We start from the raw sequence: 10,312 nt of genomic DNA on the forward strand, positions 1-10,312 counted from the left end.
TTACCTTTTCAAGCCATCTCCAGCCATTAAAAGTATCTGAACTGTACAGCCAGGCCTTATTTCTAGTGTTTTCACTATCATTCATTTGGACACTTGCTCATTGTGGAGGTAGTTATGAGTGCAAATTAAGAGTCACATTGTGTCAACTGCTCAAATTTCCATTACTCATACCGTAGATCATATCCTAAGTGGATCAAAGAAAGAAAGATATAGTGAGTTAAGACCTTGAACAATATTTTTTATCCAGAGGCAAGAAAGATGGTAGCACTTTTTTCAACACAGAATTATGCTGTTGCACTTTGCACTACCATAGTGGGAGTGCAGACAGATCTCTCTGTCCCCCACAGTCTTTTTTCTTGCCATGTTAAGAGATTTCTGTTCCCATCACTAACACCAGTGAATTATTGGGTCCAATCACTTCAACCCTAGTATGCAGGATCTCCAACAAATTCCAAATGAAAGTGGCCACACTGATACAATATTTTTGCTGCAATTTGAATGTCATTAAGGCCTTGGTTGATTCTTACCATCTAGTGTGTATCTCCTCACAAGAAACATTCCTGAAAACAGCTGATACTGCTTTAGACCAGCATGCATCCTCTATGACTGTGCCACTCAATACGTCATTATTGTGTCTTCTTTGGTGATTATACCATTATATTCTGTTATATTTACCTGTCAGCAGGAGAAAATATCAATTGTGTGGACCTGAATGATTATATCAAGCAGTTGCCATCTCCCTTGTTCATCCTGGGAGATTTTAATGGTCAAAATCCACTTTGTGATGATGAAGGTTGGCGCATATGCTCTCAGATCACACTTTCTCTCCAGTACTGAAGAATCTACTTTTTTTTTGCCTCCACTCAAACTTTTACTATAATAGATCTTTCCATTTGTTCCCCTTCACTTATTCTTTGTTTTTTTATGGAAAATGGACAATGATCCATGAGTCAGTGTTCATTTTTACTTCAACAGGAGAAGGCTAACTGGCTTGTATTTACCACTTTCTCAGCGCTTGATCCTACTATTTTGAACCTACCATCTTTTAACAAGTGTGTGGAGATAATAACTGATTCCATTATCCAGGTAACTGTTCTTACGATCCGTAAAACAAAATGTTTTTGACTGTATCCTCCTCCATAGTGGACACCTAACTGCCAAAGAGCATGGATTGCTCAGAAACAGGCCTGGGATATTTTCTACAGGTATTTCACCTTTGCCAACTTGTAACCTTTCCGAAGACTTGATCATGCTCATCAAGTCAGACATCAAAGCCAAAAGGAACTTGAATTAAATTTGTGCATCCAGCATCTCTTTCACTACCTTTTTAAAGATCACTCGGGACAAAATTCAAAAACAAGTTGAAAGTATGCCTCCCAAACTTACTGTTGAAGACTTTGAAATTTCCTTTTGGTCTTGTAATATGAGATACTTTGAGGGACTTGTCCAAATGCAAATGGCTTCAAATTTTATCATCTAAAATTGTTTGCTTGTATTTTCATCATCAGTGGGGTTTATACCCTAATCCTAAACTCCATTTCAGAGGTGCATACATTTCTGTGTTGGCAATGACAAAGTTCTTGGGACTTCTCTTTAATAAAATGCTTTTATTCCACACACTAAGCAGCTTAAAGTCAATTATACAAGAGCTCCTCATCCTCATTTCCATCTCTTGGGGAGTGAATAGGTGTTCTATTCTCAAGATCTATCATGTCCTTATTCGATCTAAGCTGAACTATGGTTTGTGGTCTAAGCCTTGGCCAGGGACTGCATTGAGGATATTGAACCCTATCTATTGTCAGGGAATTTGGCCCTGTACAGGAGCTTTCCACATCACCCCAGTTTATAGTTTGTACACAGAGTTCTATTAACCTCCACTTCACTTCAGACAGCTGCAACTTTCTTTGCAGAATACTTCAAATCCTACCACACCTTCTCACTTGAAGGTGTCTTCATGCATCCAGTAAGCTATGCTTTTTGCAAGTAGACAATCTGCTATTTCTACCTTTGGCCAATCCAGGCAAAATTGACTGAAATTGGTGTGATGATATTGCAGAATCCAAAGATTAACCTACCCTATTATGGCTTATTACCATCCTCACTTTGACATTTCTTTGGACTATCCAAAGAAGTCAGATATTCCCAATTGGAAACACTGACTTCTCTATAATGAACATTTTTCTGGCCATTCTTGTGTTCCAGTTTTTACAGATGGTTGAAAATTATGTAACTTTGTGGGCTCAACCATATTTGTTGCAGCTTATGGTTGTTTACAGGATTCTCTCTACAGATTCTGTCTTCATTGCTGAGTTGTCTGCAATCTTTCTTGTTATGAATCAAATAGAACCTAAGAAGTACACTAATTGAACCATCTGTACTAACTCTCTTAGCTCTTAAAAGCACTTAATGTTAGTTTTCATCCAGATCTCTGGAATATTCAGAAAATACTGGGTAATGTCTTGTTTTAAAAAACTCCGTTAAATTTTTCTGTATCCCTGGTCACATTGGAACACCAAGTAATGAGCTTGCTGAACCCATTGCAAAATCAGCCTGCAGTTATGATGTGATAAACTTGCCTATCCCATATCAGGATTTCAAGCCTGTACTCATGGCAAGGTTTGACACCAGTAAGTGAATGTTTTAGGGTGAGCAACATCACAACAAGCATTTCAAGATAAAGCCTACTGTTACTGCTTGGCTGTTTAGTCTGCCTATGAAGCAGAGAGAAAAAGTTGTAGTGGCAAGGCTCTACATTGGCACACTTTTCTAACTTATCATTTTAATCATATTTTGTAATTTTTACCTGATCTAACATAAATAGATTGATTGTTTATATATATATATATTTTTTTTTTGTGGTTAGTTTAAATATAAACAAAAAATCTTAAATAAAACATCATTTGGCACAGATATAGCCACTGTGGCTTTGCCCAATTAAAATCTGAACAATCAATCAAACAAATATTTATTACTTCAACATTATAAAAATATTTTTCACATATGAAGAAGTGACTTTCTGATTTACCACAGTCATGGCTATTTTTATGTTTTCTGTTAATTTAGAAACTAAACAGTCTAAAAACCAATAAATTGGTATTTGGCTTAGTGTACTCTGTTGTAGTAGCTTGACTCCTTTGTAAAAGAATAGTAGTTTTAGCATATATAAAGAGCTTTGTACTATTAAAACCAGCATAGGAAATATTTTAAATATGAAAATCATTACTTTTTCAAGGTCTGAGTAATTAGAAGAGTTGTTATGTAACAGCTAATTTGATAATGTTATTCTCTCAGCCTCCTGGAAGGTGTGTTAAGCATCGTGGCACTTCCTTTTCATCCACCAATCCTAAGAATTTCAACTTTAGGACTTCTCTGGACCTGGCCTTAGATCTTCGAGCCTCTCAGACTCGTCTTACCCTACTCCATGATGAAATTTCTAAGTTGAGGGAGGTCAAGTATAAGTTAGAGGATGCCAAAACTAAAGGTATTCACTCATTATTATGATTCAAGTTTGTATTTGGAATGAAATTCTAGTGACCAGTCACTATGGATTAATCCAACGGTTCTTGTTAATCTAACATTTCTTACTCAACAAGAACTGTTGGATTTAAATATTATGGAATACCTATTGCTAGAATAAACATTCTTTTTCCTGATCTTAAGTGAGTTGGTTAAAGGGAAGACATCTGAAAGGGAAAAAAGTTAGTTAATCAATTCATGAATCCAGTGAAAAGCAACCATTCTGCATAAGCAAGTCTTCACACCATGTTTCTGACTTAATGAAGATTGTTTTCACTTTGTTTCCCACATCATGTCTGATCTGTTTACTTTGCTTAAATTCACTGTTACTTTATAATTTATGAAATGAAATACCCATCAACTGATGGAGAATGTTTAAACTTCAGTAAATCAATGTAAGTTTAACAGCAACCATATACTTCAAAGTAATAACTTGAACATAAACTTTATCTCAAAATTTTAAAATTATAACAAAATTTCTTCAAAAACAACATTTACAGTTTGCTTTCCATCTACCAACAAATAAAGATTTTGAGGTGATCCCACCCTTGAACACCCTTTCTCAAACAACCATGCTTTTCTCATGGTCAATGAGATGTACAATCCAGCAACTTTTGTACTTTGACCTTGAATCCCTTTAGAATATTCAACATTGTCTAAATCGTCAACCTGCCAAGATTGTTTCAGATTGACTTAATAGGCTGGGAGGAATTAGCCAATAGGCTTTATAAAACAGAAATAGGGTTAAGTTCAATTAAGTTCTATATATATAGATTCTGTTGATCCTACCATTATGAAGTGGAATTACCTAATACTCTGAGGAAATCATTTTACTTGAAAATACGTCATGTTGATTAGGGTATCATTCTTTTGAGTCAGTGTATGTTTTTATAAATGTAATGCTATTCTCCAGTGTAGCTTTCTCTGTCAGTTTCATCTCTACATAAAGAAACAAGACTGGCACATTAATAACGTTTTTCTTTCAGTTACCTGACTCTGATATTGATAAACTGAAAATACAAAACTGGGCTGAGTAAATTATCTAAAGTTTTTATACATAGATGTGTTTATGATTATGAATGTTACTTATTTTTGTCACATCATTTATTTTATACAATAGGGGATATGCAGCTGCTGACATGGATAAATGAAAATGAAAATATTCAACAATTATTTGCAAGTGGCACAAAAGAGGTTAGAATATTTCTGTAATTTACTTTTTACCCGATTCAAGTATACTTATTTAATCTTTTTTTTTTCTTAAATAAAAGCTCTTTATGATTATTCGAAAAAATTAAATTTCTCACTCTGGATTAAAACCTACATTTTTATGTCAAAAACCTGACGTTTGTACCAAGTCACAAACTTTAAATACAAAGCTGCAAAATGATTTAACTAAACTGTGGTTGCTGCAGGACTTGAACCCTGGAACTCCACATGTTAGTGTTATAAGCCTTTAAGCAAATTACAAGTATCCATTAAAGCTGTCTTGTTCAAAAGCTTGTTTTAACATTAATAATACTCCTAACATGTAAAAGATAAATAAATAGTCCAAAATGTACTTTGGATCACACATTAGTTAAGTTGAAAATGCACAAACTTAGTTTTACATTAAAATAATGTATTCAGTTATCAGTAAGTGCTACTGAAATTTTGTTATTTTGTGTGATTTTTTTATCATAAAAGGAACTAGAAGATAACCCAGGTGTTTTAATTTAATGTTAATATAATACATATCTCAGGATTTTTTTGTGATATATGCTTGAATAAGAAAAAGCTAATACCGACGATGATGTAATTCATGTGGCTGTGAAGTGTAATTATATTTTACAGTAGCAAAATACTTTATAGTCAGTGTTATGAGTCGATTATCTTGTGTGTTTTTTTTTCCATATGTGGTATTGCATTCACTCTTATTTCACACACTGGCACAGCATTGGTCATGAATAACATGACTATGTTGTACAAATATTACAATTAGCACGCTAATATAAATAACTAACACTACTGTATAAATGCCTAATATTTACATTTTTACCCACAATATAGCCATTAGATATAAGTATGGAATAAATACCTTCATTTAGGGTGACATATATGGGTCCTTGGTGCAACTAAATATAAGCTGGGATTTCAAATGGTGGTAAGAAAACCTAAAACATCATATGATCTGCCGAGCAGTGAAAGGTTTAAGAGAATGTGGTAAACTAATTGGCTTTCAACAATAAGCTACTGTACTGTTTTAATTATTTGTTGCCACTATATTAATTAATATGAAGATATATACTGTACAGTACTGTTTTAATTATTTGTTGCCACTATATTAATTAACATGAAGATATATACTATACAGTACTGTTTTAATTATTTGTTGCCACTATATTAATTAGTATGGGTATATATATACTGTACAATGCTGTTTTAATTACATGTTGCTACTATATTAATTAGTATGAAGATATATACTGTACAATACTGTTTTAATTATTTGTTGCCACTATATTAATTAGTATGGGTATATATACTGTACAATGCTGTTTTAATTACATGTTGCTACTATATTAATTAGTATGAAGATATATACTGTACAGTACTGTTTTAATTATTTGTTGCCACTATATTAATTAGTATGAAGATATATACTGTACAGTACTGTTTTGATTATTTGTTGCCACTATATCAATTATTATGAAGATATATACTGTACAGTACTGTTTTAATTATTTGTTGCCACCATATCAATTAGTATGAAGATATACTGTACAGTACTGTTTTCATTATTTGTTGCCACTATATCAATTAGTATGAAGATATACTGTACAGTACTGTTTTAATTATTGTAATAACTTTCATAGATTATAGCTTACAAGTTAATAGCTGCACATTTAATGGTTTATAAAATTTGAGTAATATTTTCAGGAACTGCAAATAACATTATTAAACACATTTTATGGATGATATTTTCATAGAAAGTATACCATTAAAAACAGTAAAGCCTGGTCAAGTGAAATTTACAGCATACAATGAAATGAAGGGAATTTTAATATGAATAGTTGTGTTTTGACTTAACTGACATATAATAATTTAAAGTACAGCTAAAGTACTGCATTATGATGGTAGTGTACATTAGCAGAAGAGAAACAAAAATAGACACAATTAGAAATCATTGTTATGCCTTCATCATCCTATAACCTTCATTAACTTATTTTCAGTTGTAACCATTAAAGCTGACTATATATAGACAAACCAGGTTAGCCATAACTTGGTAAAATCCAACTTGTCAACATTAAAACTGGTAATGACCAATGAGAACCAGTAATAATTATCAACTAATGGTAATTGGAAAATCCAGTAGCTGACCACTTCTTTCAATGTTTTCAAGTGAACTCACATTTTAGCACATTTATAGCCTGTTTATGGTATTTTCAGTTTTATTTGTTTGTTTCATGTATAATATTTGATTATTTTACTTTTCTTCTTTACAGGCCAGTAAGCAGACTCGAGAAGAGAAGAAAGTTGAAAAATTGTTAAGAAGAACAGCAAGAGAAATTTACAAGCTCAGAAAAAATCAAAATAAACAACCAGATATTTCCTCATTTAAGTATGTTTAACCCAAGTTTAATTTAACCAAATATAAAATATTATTTTTTGTAATATAGGTATGATTCCTGTAATGTTTCTTTCCTTATTTCATTCCTGTTAATCTGAACTTAATTTCTTTTGTTTAGAACTGTATTTTTCCCCTTTTCTAACATTGTTCTAAACCTTCAATTTCTTCCACTCTATATCCATGTCTTACATAAAGAGATTTTCCCCCAACCTTTCCAGCAGGCACTTGAAAGTGGACACTAGGGTGTGGTGAGCTGGAGTGCCTATGGGTCACCAAATAACTTTTAATGCAACATATTTCTATGTAATATTCTTAGCTAATATAGCTTGTAATTTTAACTTCACTCGGTTGTCTCAGTATTGAGGTGTATTTTTGAAGGACACCTACCATATAGCTTCATTTTAGTTTGGGATACACCTTTTGAAAGGTATGTTGGCAGTAGAACTCTCATATATGAATAGGTACAAAATGTATTTAGCTTAGATTGATTATATATAATTTAACACACAAACAACACAGGATTATTTGATACTTCAAATGTTCCTGCACATCCACCTTTAAGAAAAAGTCAAAATATAAACCTACCATTTATTTTCACGCAATTTTCTATTCCCCTCTTAAAGGACTGTAAAAATCTGGCTTCCACTACTGTCAGTAGTAACTCATTCTGTAAGTCAACCTCCTTGTTAGAAAAATAAATCTATTATAATTAGAACTTAGCCTGTCTTTCTCAAATCTTGAATTTGTCTTCTTATACAGTCATCTTCAGAATATGAAGAAATCAGAGTCTACTTTTGTTTTGATTCCCCAGATCTTGTACACTTCAATTAGATCATCTCTTACCCATCTTTACTCTAGACAAAATAATTTAAGAAATCCTTTTAAGATAACCTTTCCATCCCTCATATCACCCTTGTAACTCTCCTCTGAACTCTTTTTAGTAAGCCAGTATTCTTACCTAGATATTATATTCCAGTATTCCAAGTGGGGCTTAAATATTGATTTGTATAAAAAAATCTTTCTTGACTAGTTATCAATGTCTATTATAAAGGCACAAAAAATTCTATTATATTTACTGCTAACAATAGAGCACTGTTATGCCATTGAGTGAGTTCTCATTTATATTAAATGGGTGATCCAAGTTATGATAATCAAAATGCATTATCTTGCACTTACTGCAATTTATGATGAACTGCCAAATATTTGTGCAACTTACCATATACTCCAGGTCATTCTGTAATAGCTCAGCATTGCTATAAGAGCTAGAAATACTCAGTCATCAACAAACTTTACTAATTATGCCCTTGTCAATATCATCAATCAAAGCCCCATGCACTGACCTCAGAGACAATACACCATAAACAAGGGTCCAATTTCATTAATAACAAACTTTTGCTTTCTTTCATCCAGTCACACTACAATCTAATTAACTAGACTTTTCCCTACTTCTACTGATTTTTTCTCAGCTAATGTTCTTTGTGGCAACTAATCAAAAGCTTTTTCAAAATCTAAATACCCCAAGTCCACACCCTCTTTCTCATCCAGACAACAAGTAACATCTGTAAAAAAAAAGTAACAGATTACTAATGCAAGATTCTTCATTTGGTGTATCAGTGTTGGCTTTCATTAATGATATCACATTTGGCTAAATAATTTTGTAAGCTTGTTTTATCAAACTACAATTTTCTCATTATAAGAGTAAAAATAACTCTTTTTAATTTCCATAGCAACCCTTTAAAGATTGGAGTAACATAAGCAACTTTCCAGCCTCAGGCACCTGCCTTCTCTTTATTTAACTTATTGAATATTAAAGAGAGGCTCACTATTTGTTTACCTACTTGGGAAAACCCTTGTCCAACCCTGGTGCTTTATCTGTTTTTAATCTCTCACTCTTTCTACTTACCACCAACAGATTAAGGGATTAATATTTACATAATTCAGCTTAATTGTAATGTTTACTATAGAATACTCAGGGTCAGGAATATTTCAAATAAATGTGTGTATACATATGTATTTCTCTATACATATTCCAGAAAAATAGGTCTCTTAGTAACTTCTACAAATGCATCGGTTATAATTTAAAATTTATACACTGTACGTATTTAATCAGAAGGCAAAATTTAAATCCTGTTAGGGTATTAATAACAAATACAATCTGTATTATTTATTATAATAAGGGCTTCTTCTGATTTTCAGTTTCAGCCAATAAAACACCCCTGATACAAAAATAATATTAAATTGGTGTATATACAATAAACATCTGATGACACTAAAAATTATAACACAATTCACGTTAACTTCCTTTTTCTGTTGAAGTTAGTTATGTAATGTTCCTCCTTCCTGATTATTAGTATCTATCAATATTTTAAACACATACCAACCACGAGAGGCAAAGATTAAACGATTATGGAAGTAATTTTTATTTATATAATAAGTCATGTAATACAAATTGTAGTAGACCCTGTACATAGTAGAATTTTGGAGAAAAAAATCTTGAAAAATAATCCCACACAATATATAAGAAATGAAAAAAAATCTATATAAAACTCAAAAATAGATAAATTTTTTAGATAAGTGTAATTTCATATTTAATTTTTATTTATATAATAAGTCATGTAATACAAATTGTAGTAGACCCTGTGCATAGTAGAATTTTGGAGAAAAAAAATCTTGAAAAATAATCCCACACAATATATAAGAAATGAAGAAAAAAAATCTATATAAAGCTCAAAAATAGATAAATTTTTTAGATAAGTGTAATTTCATATTTAATTTTTATTTATATAATAAGTCATGTAATACAAATTGTAGTAGACCCTGTGCATAGTAGAATTTTGGAGAAAAAAAATCTTGAAAAATAATCCCACACAATATATAAGAAATGAAGAAAAAAAAATCTATATAAAACTCAAAAATAGATAAATTTTTAGATAAGTGTAATTTCATATTTAATTTTTATTTATATAATAAGTCATGTAATACAAATTGTAGTAGACCCTGTGCATAGTAGAATTTTGGAGAAAAAAAATCTTGAAAAATAATCCCACACAATATATAAGAAATGAAGAAAAAAAATCTATATAAAACTCAAAAATAGATAAATTTTTTAGATAAGTGTAATTTCATAGTTTAATGTTTTCATATATTATGTACTAAATATATTAGGTCGTCAGAAAATTAATGTTG

At 31.4% G+C, this 10,312-nt stretch overlaps 1 protein-coding gene across 1 annotated transcript in view; it reads left to right on the top strand.

The window, feature by feature from the left end:
• LOC106463871 (protein kibra-like) overlaps positions 1-10,312 on the top strand; it is a 16,428-nt gene that overhangs the window by 1,534 nt on the left and 4,582 nt on the right. Inside the window, exons 3-5 of the mRNA XM_022391496.1 lie at positions 3,292-3,481; positions 4,637-4,710; positions 7,002-7,117. Coding sequence (XP_022247204.1) covers positions 3,292-3,481; positions 4,637-4,710; positions 7,002-7,117 — 380 coding nt within the window. The remainder of the gene's footprint in view (positions 1-3,291; positions 3,482-4,636; positions 4,711-7,001; positions 7,118-10,312) is intronic.

The sequence above is a fragment of the Limulus polyphemus genome, unplaced genomic scaffold (assembly GCF_000517525.1).
Source record: "Limulus polyphemus unplaced genomic scaffold, Limulus_polyphemus-2.1.2 Scaffold1507, whole genome shotgun sequence".
Classification (NCBI taxonomy): Eukaryota; Metazoa; Arthropoda; class Merostomata; order Xiphosura; family Limulidae; genus Limulus; species Limulus polyphemus.